At 37.5% G+C, this 27,244-nt stretch overlaps 1 protein-coding gene across 10 annotated transcripts in view; it reads right to left on the reverse strand.

Annotated features, from left to right (window-relative positions):
* Positions 1–27,244, reverse strand: part of ALS2 (alsin Rho guanine nucleotide exchange factor ALS2) — a 74,094-nt gene that overhangs the window by 27,595 nt on the left and 19,255 nt on the right. For 7 of the 10 annotated variants that reach the window (XR_009221443.1, XR_009221442.1, XM_058549606.1 and 4 more), the window contains exons 5-13: positions 23,642–23,999; positions 21,623–21,791; positions 20,699–20,795; positions 16,774–16,851; positions 13,626–13,808; positions 11,535–11,706; positions 9,499–9,679; positions 8,142–8,207; positions 2,453–2,615 (exon numbers count right to left, since the gene is read on the reverse strand). Coding sequence is in view for 8 of the 10 variants with exons in the window: in XM_058549606.1 (XP_058405589.1) it covers positions 2,453–2,615; positions 8,142–8,207; positions 9,499–9,679; positions 11,535–11,706; positions 13,626–13,808; positions 16,774–16,851; positions 20,699–20,795; positions 21,623–21,791; positions 23,642–23,999 (1,467 nt within the window). In the remaining 2 variants the exon portion in view is untranslated. Of the gene's footprint in view, positions 1–2,452; positions 2,616–8,141; positions 8,208–9,498; positions 9,680–11,534; positions 11,707–13,625; positions 13,809–13,831; positions 14,042–14,064; positions 14,438–16,773; positions 16,852–18,516; positions 18,730–20,698; positions 20,796–21,622; positions 21,792–23,641; positions 24,000–27,244 lie in introns of those variants that run through there. The other 3 variants (XM_058549611.1, XM_058549610.1, XM_058549609.1) reach the window with 3 other exon arrangements.

Raw genomic sequence — 27,244 nt, forward strand, 5'->3', positions numbered from 1 at the left:
AGGAAGGAAGGAAGAAAGAAAGAATATCCTTAAGTGAAACTGGCATATTTTTGTTTATTTTGTTTTTTAACTGTGAGTGTATGACACCAAAGAACACAATGACCATGAGCACAGTTTGGAGCCACTGCCTTGATGCTCACTAAGGACCCAGCAGTTTTACCCATCTTTACTTTTCACCGTCAGTACAAACGGCAACACAGTGGAAAAGCAAATGTCTTAATATTGTCCTGAAAATAATCTGATCTTCCAAACCCCCTAAAAGGGACTTTGGAACCCCCAGGGGTCTGTAGACCATGCTTTGAGAACCAACCACAGGATAGGGTCTAACACTGCGCCACGTGGAGGGTCAGCAGAAGGTAAGATGAAAGATGACCCCTCACATCCAGGAGTAATTACCTTACATTCCACAACTCTTAAGAGTCATTCATATTCATTTTTTCCGTAGAAGGTAAGATGAAAGATGACCCCTCACGTCCAGGAGTAATTACTTTACATTCCACAACTCTTAAGAGTCATTCATATTCATTTTTTCAGTTCATTTAAGAAATACTTAACGGCATCTACTCCATACAGAATATTCTGCTGAGTGCTAGGGATAAGCAAGTAAGACACAATCTTTGCCTTCTGGGAGCTTATAACCAGGCAGAGAAGACAGGAAAACAGACTACATATCAGAAAAATGCAGAGGTTTTGCTAACAGGTTATCTATCAAAAGAGACAATATAGTAAAGTGGTTAAAAGAACAGACTCTGGAGCCAGAGTGCGTGGATATGAACTCTAGCTCGACCAATTCTCAGCTATGCCTCAATTGTCTTATATGTAAAAAGGGGATAATAATATCTATTTCACAGGGTTGATATGGGGATTAAACGAATATATATTAACATGCTTACTTACAACAGTACCTGGCACATGAAATGCATTTAATAAATATTAGGTATTATTACTTTTATCTAGAGAAGTTTATGTGTGTGTATATATCTATATGCGTGTGTGTGTATATATATATCCATGATATATGTGTATATATGTATACCCATACATACATGAACCAACATGTAGGACACAGGGTAGAAGATAAGGCTAGAAACAAAAGAGGGTATCAGATTTTAATGGGTCTTAAATGCCAGACTAAAGAGTCTGGGTTTTTTACTCAGAATTAGGACCCTTCAGACTAGAAACAGTACAATATCAGACTCTCTGAACAATTCCAAGCTGATCTAGCAGGGAAGATTTTTGATTACTTGAGGGCATATTAAGTGAAATCTGTATCTCATTGAGTTATTGGTGCAGCTCAAACCTTCATAGCTAAAACTAGATCAGTCTGGGTTAAAAGTGAAATCAGGGGGCCGGCCCTGTGGCTTAGCGGTTAAGTGTGCACGCTCCACTACTGGCGGCCGGGGTTTGGATCCTGGGTGTGCACCGACGCACCACTTGTCCAGCCATGCTGAGGCAGCGTCCCACATACAGCAACTAGAGGGATGTGCAACTATGACATACAACTATCTATTGGGGCTTTGGGGAAAAAAAGGAGGAGGATTGGCAATAGATGTTAGCTCAGGGCCAGTCTTCCTCAGCAAAAAGAGGAGGATTGGCATGGATGTTGGCTCAGGGCTGATCTTCCTCACACACAAAACAAGTGAAATCAGACTAAAGAAAAGATCTACAAGACCAGAGTAGGATCAAATGTAGAAAGCCCACATCAGTTCCTGGTTCACTCTGGGGACTGAAATCTGTCCAGATAAGGAGATGGATCCCAAGACTAAAAAGATTCTAAAGTATAAGTCACCCTGGAATCATTATGGTTTCTCTGGAGCCCTTCAGAATGGAAACAAAATGAAACTACACATTTCAGTACAATTTCAAAGGTGACTGTCTTAAGATCAGCTTTAACATACGCCCATATCCTAGAGTGGTGCTAATTTTCTAGGACTCCACCTAACTAATTTTATACAGAAAGTGGACCAGTTTCAGAAAATCCTCTAACACTGTGATTTCTCATAGCATACACAGGTGACCCAAATAGCTGGCATGAGTCTACCATGAATCCAGGCCAGGTGGTAACGCCACTGCCTTACAGGTGTGTGTTATTATTCAGAAAGCCAAGGTTTTAAAGGGCTCTGTGTAACTTGTACTCAGTATGCACTCAATAAACTTTGACAACTATTGAATGAGTAGCAAAACTGGGTCTCAACTTTAGACACAGTTTCATAAAATGAATACAATTAATCTTCATAAGGTCCTAAGAGTGGAAACTGAATCCACAGCAAAGAAAATTAGATTTACCTAGTCATACTTTCTTCTTTCATTTCCCTGAAGAAAAATAAATTTAATAAGATACATACAAATATTAAATTAGTGGCGTTCCAGATGTTAGGGTAGCATAATCCAAACAAACAAACATGATCCCTGGCTTCCCAAGCATCCAAGGCAGATCTATACGGGAGCTTACCACTTCAAAACAAGTAGCAAGCTTCAGCAAAACTTTCGCATAATTATGAAGCCGTCTGATTGGCAAGAAAAACAAAGTATTCAGTATTTCCATCAACTGGGTGTTTTCATCATTCACTTCTGATAAATCTTGCAATAGCTCCTGGTTTTTATTTAGGAAATCACTGGAGGTAGAGAAAAAAAAAGTGATTGAGTTAATCATTTTGGTATTGACAATACTGAACAGAAATATTTCACTAGATACTACCTTTTTCAGAATGCACATTTTTAGGTACTATGAAAGCAGCAGAAGACAGATACAATGATATAAGCCAGATATAATTAAAAGAATTTCTCTGCCTATAAAATGAGATTTTTGAATATAAAAAGTAGCAAATGGTAGCAACAGTAACTCTATAAAGGAGACGGATAATCACAGATTTGTGCCTGAAGTTCCGGGAAATCAATCATACATCCCACAGTTTCAGGGAATAATTGGAGACCAGCTGACACCATTACCTGTTAATTTCCAAGCCAAATGTCACAGCAATTAATGGCAAGACTAATTGCTCTAATCAGTTGTGCTGAACAAAAATATTGGAGGAAAATAAAGCTCTTTGCTACAACAGAACTGGCAAGGAATATTAAAATACCTCTAATTTCTTCTTTTTTGCTTTAAATGTTGATCACCTAATAAGAGTTTATTACAAGAAAGTAATAAAAAGCTGTAGATACCAGTACTAAAATTAACAGGAAACAGTAAAACAAATTATACGTGAAGATTTCAATGCTGAGCTCCTCAAAAGCATTTCAAAATGAAGCCGATATTTAGTCTTTATATTCAGTTTTATATAAGTTCATTATTAAGATTTTATTGCAAATTTTAATGGTGATCAGTAACCTACTGAGACTATGCTCACCAGACCAAAATACTTAAAAGATTTGTAAAGAAGTAAGATTTGGCGGGACAGAATAATCATCATTCTCTGCCACTTACTGAGCAATAACTATGCGCCAGGTACTGCCCTGAGAGCATGACAAACATTGTACTACATTCTTAGCTACAAGGGCTCAAATAAGACAACGTTGTACAAGACTACAAAGCAAGAATGAATCATTTTATCATCTCTTAGAGTACCAGGGAATAAAGAGATGTTTAACTCTGAAATTATGAAACTTTATCTTGGAAAGATGGAAAAATATGTAATGACTTCCAGGAACCCAAAAGTTCAATGGCACAAGTTGGACTGTTTTATAATGTAACTAAGGGATCTAAAGGAGTGCCCTGGGGAATATGGCCCAGATTTTTATTTACATTTGGCTTGTGTGGATGTTCCTACTTCCTCCTCCATATTCTGCTGCTGGGATCAGCTCAGGACACTTGTTTATCCCTACGGAAGGAAGTGTTCTGCTTTGACCTGCTCCTGAGAGATGGAAGCAGTACATAGTGAACTCATACTCCCTCTGACCACATTTCCCCTGGATGCCCAGATATGTTCCAACTCTTGTGAACCCTATTACGCTTCAGGACTCACTCATGCCCTTGCCTACAGACTTTCCCAAAAAAGGCCCTGATATGCTCTCAGGAAGCCTAACCAGAGACTCTCTCCGTGTAGCTTATCTTCTCTTGGGAGTTTTTAATCTAATAGTGGCAATATTGCTCTTTTCTTATTTAGCTAGGTTTGCACTTGTTACTCAAAAAATAAATATATTAAAGGTAGAAACAACCCAAGTGTCCATCAACAGATAGATGGATAAATGAAATGTGGTATATACATATAATGGAATATATTATTCAGTCATGCAAGGGAATGAAATTTTGGTATATGTGACAACATGGATGGACCTTGAAAACATTATGCTTATGGAAACAAGCCAGACACAGAAGGACAAACATCGTATGATTCCACTTATACATGATTCCACTCTACCCAGAATAGACAAATTCATAGAGACAGGAAGTAGAATAGAGGTTACCAGGGGTGGGGGGAAGGAGAAAGGGGACGTTATTGCTTAATGGGTACAGAGTTTTTGTTGGGGATGATAAAAAAAGTTTTGTGTATAGATAATGGTAACGGTTTATACAACATGTGACCGTACATGATGCCACAGAATTGTACACTTAGGAATGGTTAAAATGATAAATATTATGTTATCTATATTTCACCACAATATTAAAAAGAAAACCTATATGATGATCAAACCACCAGGCTAGCCTGAGGTGAGCAGCTAAGTGATAAACCAGCTGAGTGATGAGAGCTTGAGCCACATCACCCAAGACCCACTAACTGCCATACGGGCTCACTAGCTATGCCTTTAGAGGTTCTCAAACTGTTCTCTTTTAAAACGAATACTTGAAAATAATTTTAAATATAGACTTTGTAAATAGAAGTTGAAAAAAGATATTATGAATGACTTTAATTACATAAAACCCTGGGATTCAGGAATAACTTTTTGGGAACGGCTGGCCAAATCCAGACTTCATATCTGCTGCCATAGCTCGGAGTCACCAGTGTTCATTAATTGCTTTCCACCTGTCCAAGCTCTAGCAAGAGATGTTCACATATGTCACCTGACCTAACTGCTCTAACAAGGAGTCAGGTCAACTCTGAGTACTGTGAACTCAACTGAAATACTAAAGGAACGTTAACAATAAAGCATAAAAAGGCACCAGGGTCAGCAAGGGCCATAGTCCTTCAAGAAGCCCCCAAGGCCTCCCCATTTAAACTGCTGCAAGTGTTCACCTATTTTTGCATCTTCCTGTAATTAAACTTGCTTTTCTTTAAGCATTACTATTCGCAAAAATAACTTCAATTTTCCTTCTGCTTCATTTAATTATTGATTTGGCTGCAGCCATTTTCTTTGGCCAAGATTCAGCATTTCACCAACACTAAAGGTTAAATAAGCTTTTTTGGTCATTATAATATACAGATATATAATAAATGTAAAATGAGAAATTACAACAAATGTGAACTTGTCAGTTAAAAACCAGAAGCTCTCAGATTGAAAAAACAACAAAGCAATAAGTCCACCCATTTGCTGTTTATAAGAAATATACAGGGCCGGCCCCGTGGCTTAGCAGTTAAGTGCGCGCGCTCCACTACTGGCAGCCCTGGTTCAGATCCGGGCGCGCACCGATGCACCGCTTGTCCAGCCACGCTGAGGCCGAATCCCACATACAGCAACTAGAAGGATGTGTAGCTATGACATACAACTATCTACTGGGGCTTTGGGGGAAAAATAAATAAATAAAATTATAAAAAAAAAAAAAGAAATATACAAAAACAATACAATGCAGAAAAGCTGAAAGTAAAAAACAGAAAGTGGTGCCATTATATTAATATTAAACAAAATAGCAAGATCAAGGATTTTTTAATTGCTAAATAAGGTTAAAATATAACACTCTTTAACCTGTCACCAAAAAAAATGAAGGCCAAACCCTGTATTTTGGAAATGAATTAGCACATGACATGAATCAAAGAAGAAATCACGATGGAAATTATAAAAATATTTAGAACTGAATGACTACAAAAACAAAACGTATCAAAACTTCTAAGATAGGGCTGGCCCCATGGCTTAGTAGTTAAGTGCGCGTGCTCCGCTACTGGTGGCCCTGGTTGGGATCCCGGGTGTGCACCCACGCATGGCTTGTCCGGCCATGCTGAGGTGGCGTCCCACATACAGCAACTAGAAGGACGTGCAACTACGACATACAACTATCTACTGGGGCTTCGGGGAGAAAAAGGGAAAAAATAAGGAGGAGGATTGGCAACGGATGTTAGCTCAGGGCCGGTCTTCCTCAGCAAAAAGAGGAGGATTGGCATGGATGTTAGCTCAGGGCTGATCTTCCTCACACACACACAAAAAAAAAAAAAACTTCTACGATAACAGCTAAAGCAACATTTAGAGGAAAACTTATAGCCTTAGATGAATACATTAGAAAAATAAAGAGACTGAAAAATTAATGAACTAAATGCTAAACTCACGAAGTCAGAAGAGATTAACAGGTGAAGACAAAGGAAGTAGAAGGAAATAAAAAGCTGAAACTAATGAAATAGAAAGCAAAGAAAGGAAAGGATTAACTAAAGTTTCATCTTTGAAAACAGTAATAAAAAGGGGTAAACTGCTGACAAGACTGACCAAGATAAAAAGATAAAAGGCTCAAGTAAATAATAATAGGAATGAAAAATAGGGGGTATAACGGTAGGAATATTATGTCAATAAATTTGAAGACAAGGATGCAATGAACAATTTTCCATAGAAATATAAACAATTAAAGCCATAAGAAGAAATAAAGACCTGAACAGACCTATCCATTAAAGAAACTAAATCCGTAGTTTAAGAACTCTTTACAGGAAATGGCCTCATGAAGGCCACACCATTTTTACAAACGAATTCTACCAAATCTTCAAAGTACAGATAATCCCTATCTCATTCAAACTATTCCAGAAAATGGAGAAAGAGAGAAAGCTCCCTAACTCATTTTATAATTGCTAGTGCAATCCTCTTACCAAAATTGGTCAAGTCTAGAGGAGAAGGAAAACTTCATATTAACATAGACGCAAAAATCTTAAATATTAGCAAATTGAATCCAAGCAATGTATTAAAAAACTAATACATAAAAAGACCATGAATTTACCTCAGCAATCCAAGGATGTTTAATATTTAAAAAATCAATTGCTCTTCAACTTTTAGGAATAGAAGGGAGTTTTTTAACCCCATAAATGATATTTACCAAAAACCTAAGGTAATCATTTTCAATAGTAAAATATTAAAAGTATTCCCTTTAAAACAAGAAATAAGATAAGGATGTTATTACTCTTTCTATTAGGATATAAGATCAAAAGCAAACATGGCAAAACATTAACTTCTGTTAAATCTGAGTTATGAGTACACATTTGAAATGTTTACCATTAAAATACAACTGAATTTTTTAAACCTGCCTTTGTTGCTAGGTCAACACTTGTTGAGAAACTACACAGTTCAGAATGATTAGCCTCATGTAAAGGGCTTTTGTATTTATTACTTATCCAGAAGGTAAATGTAAACTTTATATTTATGTAATACTTTGCACTTTTCTCTGTAACATCACATACATTATTTATTCTTTGCAACCAGGGAGAGAATGTTTCCATTTGTCAGATTAAAAAAAATTAGGCTCAGGGGCCGGCCCGGTGGCGCAAGCAGTTAAAGGGCATGTGCTCTGCTGCAGCGGCCCGGGGTTTGCCGGTTCAGATCCCAGGCGTGCACCAACACACTGCTTGGCAAGCCATGCTGTGGCGGCATCCCATATAAAGTGGAGGAAAATGGGCATGGATGTTAAGCCCAAGGCCAGTCTTCCTCAGCAAAAAAAAAAAAAAAAAAAAAAGAGGAGGATTGGCAGATATTAGTTCAGGGCCGATCTTCCTCACAATAAAAAATAAAAACATTAGGCTCAATTTGGTGAAGAGAGCTGTACAAAGTCTCGGGTAATAAGTGGTAGCACTAAAGAGGGACCAGATCTGGTGGCTTTTTCAACAGCACACTACTTCCAATGATAATTAGGGGCTAAAAATATCTGTCTTTTATAAGAGTTAGTGAAAGTCTACATCCTGATTCATTTGGTAAAATGACCAAGTCAAAGCTTTTCCTGGGCACTCAAAAATACAGAATACTATAAAACATAATCTTTGGTTGTTAGAATAATAATTGGAAGGTATATATATGCTTACATGGCAGGCTTAGCAAGAAGCTGGAATCCTCCCATAACCAGGAAATTTGTAATAGATGTGCAATACCTTGAGCAAAAAAGAAAACAAATGTACATTAGTGTTAAAATGTAAATTTGGGGCCAGCCCCGTGGCTTAGCGGCTAAGTGCACATGCTCCGCTACTGGCGGCCCGGGTTCGGATCCCGGGCGCGCACCGACGCACCACTTCTCCGGCCATGCTGAGGCCGCGTCCCACATACAGCAACTAGAAGGATGTGCAAGTATGACATACAACTATCTACTGGAGCTTTGGGGAAAAAAAAGTAGGAGGATTGGCAATGGATGTTAGCTCAGGGCCGGTCTTCGTCAGCAAAAAGAGGAGGATTAGCATGGATGTTAGCTCAGGGCTGATCTTCCTCACAAAAAAAAAAAAGAAAGAAATACACTATTAACAATGTTTTTTCTAGTGGTAGGATTATAGGGGACTTTAAATATCTTTTTGATTATCTTTATTCATATAGTTTTCAATAATAACTATATATTACTTATGTAAACAAACCACCTAAACAAACACCAGCAGAACGTGAACTCCTTGAGGCAAGTGCTTTTCAGCGGCTCCACACGGCGGCTGCCGTGGTCCTGGAGCTCCACACAGCGCCCAGCAGCTAGTGGGTACTCAGTCAGTATTTGTTGGATGGACGAGATAGGAATAAAGAAAGAATAAAACCTACACTTCAGATCAACAGCATAACATAGCATACATTAAGATAACACAAATTATGCCTCACATCATAATGTCAAATACAAATTAAGAAAAAGTGAGAAATATTTAAATGTTCAACTACACTTGGGATATTTTACTTGAAAAACATGGAAAGAACCTTGGATAACTATCCTAGGCTTTATTAAGGAAATATCTTTATTTTAGAGATAGTGTGGCCTTTAAACCCTCTATCTACACAACAGTAAAATGTAGACACTGGAGCAGCTCCATATTTACAATCAGCAGTTGGTCTTAAAATAATTAGTTTAGTTGCTTATTTCCTCAAATTTTAGTATAATTTACTTAAGTAAGCAAAATTGCTCTCTAAAGAACAATATGATAGTACATTTTATGTAAATTAAGTACACTATCAACCATTCTGCTAGAATATGTAAGGAAATATGAGAACTTATTATTTCTAAACATTTTTTCCCCTTAGAGAAAACTAAAATTTTGGCAATGCAGAACTATAGTTGGCTTAAGATTAAAATACTGCTTTGCAATTTCTATTACGTTATATCACTCTCCCTAATCTAGCCTCTTCTGATTAAGGAGCTGTTCTCCTTGGCAGAGTAACCCTGCAGAGACTGAACATGACACAGGACTGGATACTTGCTCTGTATAACTATCCAAGAAGAGACTTGCATGCTTCAGAATGACCAAACTCCTAGCTTCCTTTATCCCATGAAGGAAGCTGCTCAGGGAGGCTCCATGCTGACCGATCAGGTAACACAGCTTGCTGAATCGGCTTGCCACCTCCTGCAACAGCTGGACTGTACTCGCAGTGCCCAAATTTTCTGAAACAAAAACAAGGATGATGATGACGACATAACCTAAAGATTTATTACCTGAACACTTTCTTATGATCAAGATTACAAATTCCCCTTTTCTAAAAATACTTAACACGTTGAGACGTACTCTCAACTACGGAAGCCAAATAATCATAGTGTTAAAGAAAGCAACTTCAGAGATCACAGAATCCAGTCATTTGAGGAACTTGTTAAAAACACATTCACACAGGGATCCTACACATTCTGACTCAGTAGGCCAGGGTTAAGATCGCAGGATCGATATATTGAAAAAAAAAGCCTTCCAGGTAATTCTGAAGACCAGCCAAATTTGAGAACCACTGAGCTAATCTGACTCTCCTCTCATTTTGAAGATAAGTAACCCGAAGCCAAGAGAAGGGACGTGAATTACCTAAGTTCACACAATCGGTTAGTGACAGCCAGAAATTAAACTCACCTCTGTAGTTATACCTTGGTTAACATTTTCAACTTTTTTGTACTGACTTCTGCTCTATTTGCCCAACCCTTCAGTGCAGAGAAGACAATCCAAAAATCAGACTGCCTAGGTCACTCTGAACTTTACAGAGGGCATCAGGATATTATTTGTTTTTTCCCAGTCCTAAGTTCCTTATTTCTAGGACTCCTCTCCAGGCAGTCAGGCTGACGAGGTAAAACCAACATAGAATCAGGAATCAAGAGAGGGAAAAGGCAGAGTCCAGTTTCCTTTCAGAGCAATCCAGGAGACTTCAAATGTGGATTGCCTCTTTTCCCTTGCCAAAGTCCTGGGGTGTTGGGCCCACCCATTAGAGAGGAATTCATAGAACAGGGACTCTATAACATCTAAAAAAGCAAAACATATTAAAAAAAAAAAAAAAACGCAGTCCCCAATTTACAAAGCAACTGTATTCAGAAAGACTATAAATTGGTTGTTTGAAAAGCAGATTTTTCCCGTTAAAAACAATGGGTTGACCCACACAAGCCGATGTTACCTTAAGGTGGAAAAACTGATGCACTAACAAGGCAGAATTTAAGTACTAGAGTGTTGGTCTGAATTCTGAGTCCTCACAGGGGGCTGAGGAAGGAGTGCAGGAGAAAGAAAGAGAAAGAAAACTTCCCTCTCCATTTTCTAAGCACAGGGCCAAACCTAGAAAAAATTTTGAAATAGGGGAAGTTTATTTTCAACAGCCGTCCCCATCTCCATTTTGCATTCCTTTCTAACCTCCTAGAGACCCCAGGTACCTAGTCTATCTGGACAGCAGTACCCCACCTAGGACTGCTGTAATCCATTTCCTCTGTATTATCTCCTCACCTTCAATCCCTCTTTGTGTCTGATTACAGCTAAGAAAAGGAATCAGATTTAATCAATTCATGCTAATTGGGATAAAACTCTTAACACTCTTCAAGTTATCCACATTTTAAGAGACTACTTATAATCCAAAGGATTCTCTACTTGATATAACTCTAAGAACTAGAACAAAGAAATGAAAAATTAAGGTAATATAATGCAAGATATCTTAGGATTACTGGGGCTACAAGTGTTTAGAAGTCTAGCTCCTAGGATCAACTTTCCCAAAGTTGTTTCTGCTTCTCTGCCATGAATATTCTGAAAACTCCACCTCCTACTTACACAAGTAAAAAGAGCGCTAGGAGTGTAGGACAGGGCAGGGGCAGCTGGGCTACTGACAAAGCGGAAATAGTTTATAAGTTGTTGAATGCCTATGCGCAGAAAGAAGAGAATGGAAAGAGAAGAGTAAACCATAACTCAAGAAGTTTTCTTTATTTGTGATATAGGAAGAACAGATAACACAAGAGTCTTGCTAATTGGCATGGGAAGGGGTAGGGGGTGAGGGGGGTGTCTACTTACCTAAACTGAGAAGAGGCCTGAGAATCTGAGATTTGATATCACTTAGTTTTGAATAGAACTGTCTTTCCGTAGTAGCCAATTCATGGAGGCTGGCGATATATCCCATAATGTTTTTGTCCACCAAGGCTAGATAGCTGTCTTTTCCTGCTGTCACTCTGCTTATATATCCAAGCTGAAACAGAGACGAAAAGATGAAAGATAAAATATAATTTACTAGCAGCAATTTGGGCACTGAAGCTGGCGTGTATCAACTGGCAAGAGCCAACTGGTAATATTCACGTATTTTGCAAGTTGGTTATTAAACCACTGGTAGCTTAAAATTGGCAATAGTAAAATTACTTTAAAAATTGGCAAACACTAAGACCAGTGCTTATTTTGTTTTGTTTGCTTTTTTTATAGCTGGTTTACCAGTGCACCATTGTTACATATGTATATCTGGATCTATATATAACTATACACATCTATTCTTTTATTTATTGCCACATACCTTTTATTTCACATTACATGTGTTTAGAACCACAGACATCCTAAATATACAGAGATCCAAATGATACAGATACATGTCTCAGGACCTCTTTTTGCATGAAATAGGATAAATGAGAGCAGAGAGGATCTCTATGCTGTATATCAAAATGTCAAGGGCCTAGGTGTTATCTTATCTCTTAAAAGTACAACATAAAGGGGGGCCGGCCCCGCGGCTTAGCGGTTAAGTGCGCACGCTCCGCTGCTGGCGGCCCGGGTTCAGATCCCGGGCACGCACCGACGCACCGCTTCTCTGGCCATGCTGAGGCCGCGTCCCACATACAGCAACTAGAAGGATGTGCAGCTATGACATACAACTATATACTGGGGCTTTGGTGGAAAAATAAATAAATAAAAATTATAAAAAAAAAAAAAAGTACAACATAAAGGGATTTTCTTTGAAAGGGACTTTTTGTCATGTATCCATGACATTACTGAACAAAAACATTCAATGTCTTTATTCACATACTCCTATTAAACTAGGCAACCAAGCTGTAGACCCAATAAACTATTAACATCCCATGGTAACTAAAGATACACCTTAGAGCCTCATCCCTTTCATCAGCCTATTTCATCCTTTATCTGGACTGTGGAATCTTTCATGGGGAATGTGGAGTCAGGGCCAACAACTACAAACAGCCAATTAGTATGTCTGGAATAACAGGCTATATAGAGGTCAAGACCCAAATACTGGCCAGGCCAGTGTTGCCTTTAGCAAGAAAGATCTTGTCCCCATACATTCATAGCTTACATATTTAGCCAGGAAAACAAACATGAAGGATAAGAAACAGTCCACAGGATATACTATTCAATAATAAGAAATCCAGAGTGTACTAACTTTGAGGATTAATTTCCTTGTAGCACATCACTTTGAGGATGTGAGTCACTTTAGTGGGGAAAAACAAAATCAGAAACAGGCCAATGGTTCAGGTTTACCAAAAAGAGACAGAAAGCAGGAAAGCAAAGAAATTCAGATCAACAAATGAAAAAGAAGGGAGTAAACAGCAGTAAACAAAATGAAAAGCTAAAGAAGAGGGGAAGCAATGGGAAAGACAGCACTGTTGGTGGCCTGTCAGGTCTGCCGCGAGCCCATCTCGGGCCCCTGAAGTTTTTACTTTCCATTTAAAGTTAAAAACTCATCTACTCCATTTCTAACTCACCTCTGAGGGCTCCATGAATGCAGTCAGGAAACTTCATTATGAAATGTACTTTTCAATATTCCTACATGAGGGTGTTAATTCAACGAATACTTACAAAATATTTACTATAAGGATACAGGAGTAAATGAGAGAGCCTAAAATCCCTACTCTGAGGAATCTTCCAGTTAAGGAGGACAGACAATAGACAAAATAAGTAAACTATGTAGTGTATTAGATGGTGATATGCACTGTGGAGAGAAATAATGCAGGACAAGGAGATAAGGAGTGAAGGGGGGTGGGAAGAGGTCTGCAGTTTTAAATACAGTACTCAGAGATGCTTAATACTAGTTAGGCATCCATACATATAATAAAAAAACAAGACTGCTGGCGTGGTATACAATGTGGGCCTTAGGATCCCATTCCTGTTCACCTTACTACAGGAGAGAAGTGCCGGAGTCTTAGTACCACTGTGATTCTCCGGAAGGTTGTCACCTTCTGTAGGGTCCTGTCGGCCACTGTAATACAACCCAGGCTGGAAGTCTTCCGTATCCACTAAAAACAAAGAATAATCCTGGCCTGCAGCTACACTCCAGACTCCATTTTTACTGTTTACCTGCAACGACAGTAAGATATTATCTGTCCGAGATGGAAGAATCAGATAGAAATTCAGATCCACAGGAACTGAAACGCAATGTTACTTAAACAACTATGGTGCAAAGTCAGTCATATCTCAGAGGGCAAAACTCACCCAGCAATGGACCCAATCAACTGCAGAACAGATGCAGGAATAGGAAGGAATCTCTTGTTCAGCTTTTAAATTTAGAACTGGATTGTTTACATAAAAATCTGAAAAATTGGAATTTAAAAAGAAAAAGCCACAGATCTGATTTTTTAATTGTTATTTTTGGAAATCTCCACAGAACATAGCCTGTACTACGAATCAAAAGACCCAGAACCTTCTAGAGCCCTATTCTGACAGCTAGGACACAGATTCAGCTGTGTGCACAAAAATCAATGTAAACAGAAAATCTAACAAGGCTAAATTCCACCCTGGCCAACTAAACCCTTGGGTGCTAAAACTCAGTTTTCCCACTTGGAACTCACTAGCTCTCTGACGTAACTTCACTGTGCCAACTCCCAGGATGCTGAAGCAGGCAGGACCCCTTAGAAGCCCATCTACATGGATCCCCTTAGATCAGTGGCTTCTCAACGAGAGGTCTTTGCAGCAGCAGCAGGAATCACCTAGGAACATGTTAGAAATGCAAACTCTCAGGCCACAGAGCTACGGGGAGCGGAACCTGGCAATCTGCTTTAACAAGCTCTCCAGGTGATTCCAGACATGCAAAAGTTTGAGAACCACTGCCTTAAACCAATGGTTTTCAACCCTGAGGATTCCACACAGTGATTCAGGAGCCACCATGGAAAGGCAGGTGCCAGGGCTCTGTCCCCACCCCGCTCCATCCTTCAACTAAAGTAGCTCCATGTGTATCTGTTTTATGTACGGGATTAAGCATAAGAGTTCATTTGAAGAAAGTGTTCTGCTATGGAAACTACTGCCCCAACCACCAGACCCAACTTCAGCTGTGACTCCTAGACTGAGAAGCAAAAACCCTCTAATCTGTTAGATCCTGTGTGTCTAGACAGGCTCCAAATCCTACGTGATTAGGTAATTGTGTGAGTGTTAGTGTGTGTGTGCATGTCTCCACTACTTTATAGCTACCCTCTTCCAGCATGACACTATCTTCCCAAATTCAGGCTATCCAAATAACTGACTTTCTGTTAATTTTGCAAAGAATGAATTAAAATTTTTGCAGGAGTAAAGAGCATTCTTCTTAGTCTCTAATCAAAACTCATTCAGATCTCACTCTGCCTTGACTTTTAATTCACAGATTAATTAAAATGACTTCAAAATGTTTTTCTCACCCTTCCCCCCAAAAAAACCCAAAATCCTCACGCTGTAATTTTTCTATGTATAAAGAGTAATGAAACTAAAACCTTATAACACACTCCAATCTCTCATCCAACTCTAAAATGTTAAATAAAAATTTGATTCTCAGGGTCTCCATGCTGTATTACAAAACTTTGCTTCATCTGAATAAATGCATGTTCTATTTTATTCAAATAAACAAAAAACAAGGAACAATGACTTACCATATCTTTATTTGTGATAAAATATCAGAAACAGAATAGCCTGCCACCGAAATGTTTTACACTGAAAACATTTTATTTAAGATTGGAGCTAGAAGTACTAACTGTTCCCTAATGTTTTATTTAAAACTTTCCTTTCCAGTAAAATTAAGTTCACTGGAAGGAAAGGCAGCACATAAGTCATATATAGTGATGGGTGCACAGTGAATACACGAATTATTGGAATATATATTAACTGTAGCTTATATTTGAATCGTGTTCCTGAAATTGAGATAACTATCCTTTTTTAGTCTCTATGACTCTCAGTGGAGGGAACATGTCTTGGGATAGGGGAGATATCAGAATTGAACTACAAATACAAGAGCTCCACATTCTATTCTATTCAGCTATCACCACGCACATTCTCCGCCCACCATCCCCCCAAAAACAAACAAATCTTTTATAAGGAATCAACACTACTGATGAGAATTTAGTATTTCCACAGGTGGGGCAGAAAAAAAGGTTGAGAAACACTCCTCTAGAATTGCATCAAAGGGACTAAAAACCTACCAATCTTTGAAGAGCATTACATGAACTAAAACCAATTCACACAACAGTGAAGAAATCATCTATACTTTTAACTTCACTACAAAAATAAAAAGGTTTACAAAAAGGTTTTACTTCTATAACTATGTATGTAAAAAAAACAAAGACATAACACCACCAAATAATGTTATGTAAAATTCAAACTTCAGTGAAAAGTCAAAGAGTAGACATTATTTGGTAGTATAAAGCTCAGAAGTCAACAACATAGTCCTAGGAAAAAAAAGCACTTTTTCTTTTTTTAACCTTTGAAAAAATTTTTACCTTTGAAAAAAAAAAGCACTATGAATATTCAATGAACAGTGGAAGCTAAGAAGAAAAGAAACATAAACTAACATAAAAAAAGAACATTTACGGGCCAGCCCCCGTGGCTTAGCGGTTAAGTGTGCACGCTCCGCTACTGGCAGCCCGGGTTCGGATCCCGGGCGCGCATCAACGCACGGCTTGTCCAGCCATGCTGAGGCCGCGTCCCACATACAGCAACTAGAAGGATGTGCAGCTATGACATACAACTATCTACTGGGGCTTTGGGGGAGGGGGGAAAAAAGGAGGAGGATTGGCAATAGATGTTAGCTCAGAGCCGGTCTTCTTTAGCAAAAAGAGGAGGATTGGCATGGATGTTAGCTCAGGGCTGATCTTCCTCACACACACAAAAAAAAGAACATTTACCTTGAAAACAAGTGGCTTTATGTTTTTTTAAAAATTTTTTTAGGTACATCAAAACAAATTTAGGTTACAAATATAGAAGTATCCTAATTTTTTAAAACATTAAATGGAGAAATATATTAAGTATTAACTTAGAATTCTGGAATAAGCTGCTAGAAAAGTTATCAAGTTCACCAAAATACCTTTGCAAGACGAGGAACTGTTGTTGGAAAATCGGAATGCCCAAGTTGACCAAAGGTATTGCTACCCCATGAGTAAACCTATTAGAAAACCACAGGAAAGCAGGTAAGAGTTCTGAATCTGTATAAGTATATACCAATAGTTACACATAAATTACTTATACTAGTCTTTCCACTCTTTAAAATAACTGATGTTGAGAAAATTCATCTTTTTAATTAAAAAAAATTTTTATTGAGGTATAACTGACATACATTATATTAGTTTCAAGTGTACAACATAAAGATTTAATATTTGTATGTATTTTGAAATGCTCACCACGATAAGCCTAGTTAACATCCATCACCATATATAGTTACAGATTTTTGTGTATGATGAGAACTTTTAAGAATTACTCTCTGGGGGCCGGCCCGGTGGCGTAGCGGTTAAGTACTCGTGCTCCACTGTGGTGGCCGGGGTTCAGATCCCGGGTGCGCACCGAGGCACCGCTTGTCAAGCCATGCTGTGGTGGTGTCCCATATAAAATGGAGGAAGATGGGCACAGATGTTAGCCCAGGGCCGATCTTCCTCAGCAAAAAGAGGATGATTGGCAACAGATGTTAGCTCAGGGCTAATCTTCCCCACAGGAAAAAAAAAAATTACTCTCTTAGCAACTTTTAAATATGCAATACAGTACTATTAACTATAGTCGCCATCCTGTACATTAGATTCCCATGACTTATTTTATAATTGGAAGTTTGTCCCTTCTGACTACCTTTACCCATTTCACCCACCCCCCCACCCCAGCCTCTGGCAACTACCAATCTATTCTCTGTATCTATGAGTTCGGTTTTTGTTTTTTTTTTCCTCAGATTCTACATGTAAGTGAGATCGCACGGTATTTGTCTTTCTCTGTTTGACTTAAGGAAAATTCATCTTAAAATAAGACTAGAGATAATGGGCAGACAGAGTACATAGGAAGACATAGAGCTCAAGGGTTAACAATAACTAACATTTGTCAGGTGTTTTCTACCTGCCAGGCATTATCCTTAACACTTTCTTTGTATTAATTGTTTAATTCTCACAACTATCCTTTTTTTACAGATGACAAAATTGGCCTCGAGAAGTCACAAATTTGTAAGTGGTAGAGCCAGGATTTAATCCCAGGAATTCTTATATTGCCTCGTACAAAGAAAATGATAAAAAATAAAGGTAAGTGCTATAAAGAAAAAGGAAGCATGATTCTTTACTCGGTAGACAGAAAGCCTTTCGATGTGTGAAGAGTCATCATAGGAGAATCACAAGTACCTATGCTCCACTACAGACAAAAGAAAACTAGATTACAATGATGACGTTTAATGAAAATGTTTTGTTTATTCTGACTATAAAAGGAATTCATGGTCACTGTACAAGACTGTGACAGTACACAGAAACAAAAAGTGAAAACCACTGATGAATCGAACACTTAGAGAAAACTACTGTTTTGTTTTGGGAACACACATGTTTCCAGAAATTTTAATGTCTACTAAATATAATGTACATACAAAATGTAAAGTGCAAAATGGGACTGTACTATCAATAATGTTTTGTGACCTGATGTTTTTACTTAATGCTATGCATTGACATTTTTCTATGTCAATAAGTATAGAGTTACAACATCATTTACAGTAACTACATAGAACTCCACTGTGGGTATAGCTGAATCAATTACCTAATGATGTAAGCATATTTATTAATAATTTCTTTCCAATTCTTCAATATAAAAAATTATATTGAAAATCCTTGAATATACATATTTGTGTATCTATTTCCTTAAGATAAATTTCTAAGCAAAGAACTCTGGGTCAATGAACATGCACATTCTGATTTTTGATACATACTGACACTGTCTTCCAGCAAGGTCCACTGTACATTCCCGCTGGCACTGTGTGTATCTTTTCTCCCGTATCCTCACCAACACTCAGTGTTAAATGCAATCCTTGCTAATATGATAGGTGAGAAAATATTTTACTGTTGTTTTAATTTAAATTTGTTCATAAAGTAGTTGACCATCTTTTCATTCATTTCTGGCCTTTTCTATTTATTCTTTTATGAATGGAATATAAATATTCTTTCACAATTTTTCTTTATGCATCAGGTAGTAATACTTCATCATATATGTTGCAAATGTTTTTTCCCAGTTTGTTATGTATCTTAATTTTGTTTGTGGTGTTTTTTGCTGTTTAGGACTACTGAATTATGCAGACAAATGTATTATCTCTAATTTCTAATTTCTGGTTTTGATGTCATGCCCTTTTCTATTCCTCAGGTTATTGAAAATAATCACCTAAATTTGTTCTTTACACATGTATGGTTTTATTTTTTAACATCTACATCTTCAATCCATCCAGAAGTAGAACATGTAAAGTTACCTTAATTTTCTTCTGCAAATAAAAAGCCACTGGTTCTAACAGTATTCACTGAAGACTCATTCTTGTTTCCCCAACTGATTTGAAATGCCCACTTTTATCATATACTAAATTATCATATATACTTGGCTCTGTTTCTAGTCCACAGGTATATTTCTGTTCTACCGATCTGTTTGTAGTTTTATATAAGACCAATGCTCACCCTTCCTTTCTGGTCTTTTTCAGAGTTTATGTGACTCACCTCCTATATTTATTCTCCTGGAATATTTTGGGGATCATTTTATCAAGTTGTAAATATTATATTGGAATATTTTGGGATTGTACTGAATTTACACTGGTCTTATTTAATGATCTAGGAAGAAATGACATTTTTGCAACAGTGACTCATCCAAAAATAAAATCTCTCTCCCTTTACTCCTATTTTCTTTTATGACCTATCAGAAGAGTTCTCCAGTTTGTGTCATATGGGCTCTACACATTTCCTATTGAGAATATTCCTGGGCCAGCCCCGTGGTGTAGCGGTTGAGTTTGGCATGCTCTGCTTCGGCCGCCTGGGTTTGCAGGTTCAGATCCCGGGTGCGGACCTATACCCCTTGTCAGCCATGCTGCGGCGGCAACCCACATACAAAATGGAGGAAGACTGGCACAGGTGTTAGCTCAGGGCTAATCTTCCTCAGCACAAAAAGAAAAAAAGAAAAAGAATATTCCTATTTCCTTAGTACTTCTGTTGTAATTATGAACAGCTTCTTTTTCCCTAAGCGTGTTTTCTGTTTTATCTTTTCTTTATAAGCAACTTAGCAACTTTTATATGTTTATTTTGTAACTGACCACCTTCCTAATCTCTTATTTTTAAGCCTTTTAGATGATTCACCATATTAATAACAGTAAATTATCCTTTTCTTTCCTAATATTTGTATTTATTTATATGGGGTATGTTAGCTTTTTGGCTAGCCTAGTATGTGAAATTTAAAATAAAATAAAATATTTAAAGGGTTCAGAATCCTTTATTGACTTTTCCTAAAAAGACAAAGGGATTGACAAAGAATCATTATATGAATATATTTAAGAATAACTTAACTACTTTTCTTAGGAGGGTTTATGTATATGGCTGTGATCTTAAGTGATTCCAGAGGTCACTTACAGGTCTCACAACTTTAAAAGGGAAATGCCTTTTTTTTCCTTTTCTTAGCGTCTTACTTGCAGATTTTCTTCATCAAAGAACAAATAAAAATTCACCAATACCCTGGAAAAACTGGGGTTCTATTTTTCAATGAGAGCAGGTTATAGAAAGCTTCTCTGACAGGTAGACTAGTGTTTAATCCAAACTCTACCATCACATGTGTGAGACAAGTCACATAATTTCTCTAAACCTCCCCTTCCTCATCTGTAAAATGGAAATACAACGCAATGAAAACATTGGAGAGATCAAATGAGATATGGTATTATTGCCTGACACATAGCAGATGTTCAATAAATGATGGTCCAATCTTGTCATGTTGGCCTTCCATGAAACTAAGACCAGGTTTTAACAGTTTCCTCCTACCTGGGATTTCGCAGTAAGCGCAAGAGAGTGGTGACCCCCTGCCTCCAGATGGATTACTTCTTTGCCATCCAGACATTTTACACACAGCGGCTGAAGCCTTAAAGAAAAACATACACACACACACACAAACTCAAAGTAAGAAGTATTCTCAGCAAGAATTATAGCCCTTCTCAAATCACAGAATAAGTGCTTTCAAGTAAAAATAAACATTTCAAAATAAGACAATAAAATAAAAATACTGGAAATATGTTCAATCTACTCCTAAATGTTACAATTTTGCATGGTTTTAATCTTATCTTTGTCTATCAATCACTAATTAACCACCATACTTCAGAATCTGTTAAGAATCATAAAACTACTGAATTATTTACAGGGCACAGGGTATCCTTAGGACACAATAAAATATAACCAGATTTGCCTTCACTCTGCTAAGAACAGACATTCATATTAACCAGCTGTTTCAAATAATCACTCCGTTTACACACCTTCACAAATATCTAATTTGTTAATATCATAAGAGTTCCTCAAACAACAAGACAGTTTTTCCTTGATGCACATGGATAGACATGGCTTAATATTGTGGTTATAGTTATTTTGGCAGCAGCAGAGAGACATCTTTCAGGTTAAAAAAATTGTTAGCTCTTATTTATAAGTTCAAGTGTTTCCATGAAATACAATCCTATCCCAAACACCTCTTTCTGTATTCCAAGATGAATAGACATCAAGTCCTTTATTTTTAGGAACAAAGTCAAGACTAAGACAGCAGTTTTGGGGGTTTTTCTTTAATCAGAGTTAATACTGTATAATAATCTGGAGCTAGAAGGGACCAGATTTCCTCTGAGGAAATAGAGATTCAGAGACCTTCAGAGGAGAGAGATGATTTGTTTAAGCCCATTCCTAACAGTGAACACTGGCAGCACTCACCGAGGCAGCACGTCGCCATGGCCCAGCTGCCCTTCCTTCCCTTTGCCCCAGGTCCACACCTCTGTTCTCAGAGAAGGCAGGAGTGCGTCTGCTTCTCCACTGTATGTAGGTGTCAAAACCACTGTCCGCGTTCTCACCCGTGCAGCTTTTCTTAAGAGCCTGGGGGAAACTGAAAACAAATCAGAGATGGGGTGAGGGAATAGATGGGTAGGGAAAAAGATATCATTTTGATAAACTGTTGATTTTCAAAGAGATATACTAACGTGGTATTTGTGAAGCATATTTCTATAGGGTCTCTGCAAAAATGGGGATTTAATAGTCAAATGAGTTTGGTAAATGCTGCCTACAACAATCCACCCTCCCACTATCTGCTCTGTAGAAATTCACACATATATTAGCACGCTAAGGCACTGACAAGTCCTGCAATGAAAAGCCCTGGTTCAATTTGTTTAACCCAGTCCCACTCTGAAACACTTGGTCACAGAATCCTTATCTTTATAACCTTTATGTTATACAGGATGTCTGTGTGACATCCTGCAGAACTTGTAGTCTGACGAATACTCTTAACAAAATACTACACTAAAGCTGACAAATACCTTTTCCAAATACTTTTTCCATTTCAAAGCAGAGTTAAAAGCTAAGCCTTTCCAAGCCAAGGTCTAAGTTCAAACATATTATAAATATTGTAATAAAGGATTTATTTCAGATATAAAATTTAAAAGTTTCTATATTGGGAAAAAGATAATGAATGGAAGTATTAAAAAGCTTTTGTATTTTGCCTGCCTACCTCAAATGATTTTATAGAGAACTTATCAATCTTTTAAAAAAGAATGCTGACATCTTTTATAGTGTTCAGAATTATAACAAAGGCATACAATGCTATGTAAATCTTGTACATCAATTTGGTGACAGATGGATATGTCTTGAAGAAAATCATCAGATGTCACAAAGTGTAGACTTAGTCTACATGAAATCATCGGTCATTAAATCATGGGCCACAAAAAAGTGATCATCACTGGCTAAGATCAACATCTTTTCTGCTGAGTGTGCCATCCATTTGTACATACAGAGACGAGCAAATAAACCTACCTGAAGTTTCCTCAAAGATGTATTTCAGGTAATTTTAAAAGAAAGAGGGAAAAAGAGTACATGTAAAATTTTTCTAAAGATACTTTAGGTTACTGAGTAAAATTTAACCTAAGGAAATAAGTCTGTTGGTGGGACTGCATATTCATAAGGTCTAATGACATGACAAAAATCAATATTCCACATCTATGGTTCAAGGAGATCTCAAATATGTTTATACTGAAAATGCTAAAAGACATTTCAGAATATGAAAATTCTGGCACAAGATTCTCCTTCAGACTTAATAGAATTCATGGGCTGTCTTTACACACACATACACACACACAGACACTCAAATTAATCAGGACTAAGAGTTTTATTTGTGTAGATGAAAATCTAGTGGCAATGAGAATTAGGAGCCAGGATAAAAGAAGTGCTCAGTAGCACAAGAGGGCAATAGGTAAGCAGAACAAGTGTAGGAAACGGGTTGAGCAGAAAAGGTAAGTTTTAGCACAGTCTAGGATTCCAAACTGGAGAGTCTGTGCAAAATGGTATAAAGCAGGAGTTGGTAAACCATAGCCCAGGGGTCACGTACACCCCACCACCTGTTTTCATAAGTGAAGTTTACTGGAATACAGCCTTGCTCATTTACTTATGTATTGTCTATGACTGCTTTTAGGCAACAACACCCAAGTTGAGTAGTTGTATAACAGAGACTGTATGGCCTGCAAATCATAAAATATTTCTCTTTAGCTCTTTACATAAAAAGTTTACCAGCTCCTGGTCTAATCCAATGCTTCTCAAACTTTAAGGTGCACGCTAATCACCTGGGGATCCTTATAATGCACATTCCGACTCAGTAAGAAAAGCTAACTTATTACGATATAACATGCGATGTCAGGATCATGGTGGATTCACCAAAGGTCAATTCACAAAACCTGGTTATTTCCTCACCTTGTGACAACAATCCTGGGAGGGAAAGTCTTCGGCTGCCTCCCTCTGCTTCTTCTTCTCTGATATCCACAAGACTTGAACTTTTCTTTCCTTGCATTGATTCCTGTTTCACCTGCTCTTCTCTGCTATCTTTCAGACCTTCTGGGCCTGTGGAACTACTGCCTGCCTGAACCCCAGGTTCACAAGGGGCTGTACTATAAAAGTTCATAACTTTCTTTAGAGACAAGGCCCCAGCTTCATATGTAGCAGCCACTCTCACACCAACAGCAGATGCACAAGAGACCACTAGGCTGTTTAGGGCTGATGTGCTTGTGGTTGGTGGGCTGTGAAGATTAGGAATTGCTTCTTCTACAACAGGCTAAAATACACACATAAAATACATAAAATACACACATAAAAAAGTATATAAAAGTATAATCCCGTATACAACAAGCCATCAATAAAAAGAAAGCTTAACATCCATCACTGTCTGCAAATATAAAACTCTAACTTAAAGGGATCCCCTCTTGATCATAAATTTAACAGATTATATGGAAGTACTCAAAATACAGTGTCTTATCAAAAGTACTTCCTTTTGAGTGGTGTTTTTCCATGGTATTTAAAAAGAAGCCCCAGTTGCTTTTGTAAAATTAAGCACAGTAAAAGGGGAAAGGGAAGAAGGGTATGTAAAACATAGCCTTTAATATGAGATGCACTGTGACAGCCCTGGATAGAAGGTTGCAAAATGCAAGTTTTCTACTGACTACTTTTAGGAAAATTTACACAGACTGCTACTAAGAAATATCAGAAAAAATTATATCTTTTTAAAAAAGGCTTTTCCTAAAATGTTTTATAAATGGAAATTTAGATACAGCATATACAGGCAGAAAAATAAGTTATACCTCAGACCTATTAGCCCCCAAATGTTGTTCTTATATTCAAGTCCTTCTACCGTCTCATCAATCAGTCATTTTCTATGACCAGGTGCTATGTCAGCTGAAGGATTACCTTTGCTCTCGCTACCATAGAGAGTAAATGTGATAGGTTAATAATTAAACATGTGGAACCAATGTTCTTAGTGTTATTCATAGCTGTATTTGAAAATCTAACTAATTTAACTAATTCTAATATCCTAGTGAAAAATCAGTTGAAACTTACTGAGCTGTCAAGCACTACTGTTTACTAAAAAGGAAAGTCATTAAATGTACCTGCTAAACACACAAAAAAGCTTTCAGCTTATCAGCATAGGTCACAATGAAAAATTTGCTTCCTATGCTACCCAAACAATATATATACATTCCTTAATTCGTCCTGAATTGAAAACCAAACCAAAAAAATTAACATGGGCTTTTGATTTTCTTAAAGGAAATAATTCCTGTTGCCTAGCACAGAGCCTGAATTAAAGTAGGTACTCAATACATTTTATTGAATTAAATACTAAATTCAGCAGAGCTATTTCTGGGGCTGGCCTGGTGGCGAGGTGGTTAAGTTCACGCACTCTGCTTCAGCAGCCCGGGGTTTGCTGTTTTGGATCCTGGCGAGGACCTATGCACCACTCATCACACCATGCTGTGGCGGCGACCCACATACAAAACTGAGGAAGACTGGCATAGATGTTAGCTCAGGGACAATCTTCCTCAAGCAAAAACAGAAAGATTGGCAACAGATGTTAGCTCAGGGACAATCTTCCTCACCAAAAAAAAAAAAAAAAAAAAAAAGAAGAGCTACTTCTGTGCAAGTAAGTTTTTAATTAAAATATTCAACAAAATAAACAAATATACCATATAAAACAAAAGATAAATACAAACCCTATTACTTCCTTGGTGATACAGTTTCCATGATAACATGTTCAGAAGAACTAACATCATTATTTTCACCCTTTGTTTAAAAAGGCTCATAATAGAAGCAGTGATGGTATTTAGGGGTGACAAGGAGTTCTTACCAATAGGTAGAGGGAAGTCACACAACTCTACTTTATATAAACTTTAAACTTTTGTTTTAACTGACTCCTCTAGTTAATTATATTTAACAATACATAAAATAAATGAAATGAAACAAAAATACATAACCAGTGATTTTGATGAAAGACATAATTTTAGGAGTCACAGCCAACCAATAATAAAATTCAATAGTGAGATACAGTCTTCACTGCCAAATATTATGATTTACTTTGAAAAGCGAGATACTCTTTCAGTTATATCTGGCCAGAAGAGAAAAAACTTGTCCTAACCTACATAAATTCCTCTTGACTTAGGATTCAATTACGACTGAGGCACTATTTACAAAACCGAATTAAATTTAGTATAAACATACACTGTCAAAATTAGCAAAGGTAACAAAAAATTTATGTGCTTACAAAATAAGTCCAAAGGAAAATGCAATTTCAATGAAGATAATCTAATAATCGAATAATCAAACTGTACACAATAAACTTTTAACCTCAAATTTAATAAATTAGAGAAATGATTTTTAAAAAGTCAAACTTTTTCACAAGTATTTTCAAATCTAAGAATTTTCTACTTGCATTCCTGTTAAATTATTTCTTTTGTTTTGTTTATATTTTTATAATACCTTTCTCTAAACAGCTTATTCTTAAAGAAAAAAATCAAATATCCACAAGGTTCAGGGAGTAAACTGTGAAATAAAAACTGTTTCTGAAAACACCTCAGCCACATTCTCATTCTGACAAAGTAAACAACAGGAATAAAGAATCAAGAGGCTATGTGGTTTCAAAACCTGAAAACACACCACAGGATAGTTCTTTTCGTTTTGTTTCATTTTCTTATCTTAGAGTTTAGGTAAAAGCAAAATCAAAAGGCTTACACCAAGAGTAAAAAACAGATTATTCTTTCAAAACCATTTGTTTTAAGGGGGCCGGCCCTGTGGCATAGTGGTGTAGTGGTTAAGTTCGGCACAATCTGCTTTGGGGGACTGGGTTCGCAGGTTCGGATCCCAGGCACAAACCTACACCACCTGTCAGCCATGCTGTGGTGGCGTCCCACAAACAAAATAGAGGATGACTGGCAGAGATGTTAGCTCAGGGTGAATCCTTCTCAACAACAAAAATTGTTTTAAGCAAGTAGACTCAAACTTTACTCTTTCCTACTGGTAAATACCTTTCCTCCATGTACAGGTTTTCAAAATGAGAGTAGTTTAAATAAGATGAAGAAAATATTAACCCCTTCTCCTACAATAAAGCCCACTAAGGACCACAGGTATAGCTAAAAAAATTCAAACAATATGTGATGCCACTAAGTGTCCTTTTTAAATCTGCCTACAATAGATGGATCTGCCACATAGCAACCTTCCCTCATAAAGAAGGAAAGGACTTCTCTCCACCCAATCTGAAGAGTGATACAAACACAGGTCAGAGGAATCTTGTAAATATATAGTTATATTAGATTGAACTATTAAAGGGCCCACCAAAATTTAGTACCTTAGCCATGGGGGAAAAGTACTAGGAAAAAAAAATGGGATTTTGCTACTTATAAAACAGGCTGAGGGCCAGCCCAGTGGTGCAAGTGGTTAAGTGCGCGCGCTCTGCTGCAGCGGCCCGGGGTTCACCGGTTCGGATCCTGGGCACGCACCGATGCAGTGCTTGGCAAGCCATGCTGTGGCGGCGTC

This window comes from Diceros bicornis, chromosome 10, assembly GCF_020826845.1.
Source record: "Diceros bicornis minor isolate mBicDic1 chromosome 10, mDicBic1.mat.cur, whole genome shotgun sequence".
In the NCBI taxonomy this organism is placed as follows: Eukaryota; Metazoa; Chordata; class Mammalia; order Perissodactyla; family Rhinocerotidae; genus Diceros; species Diceros bicornis.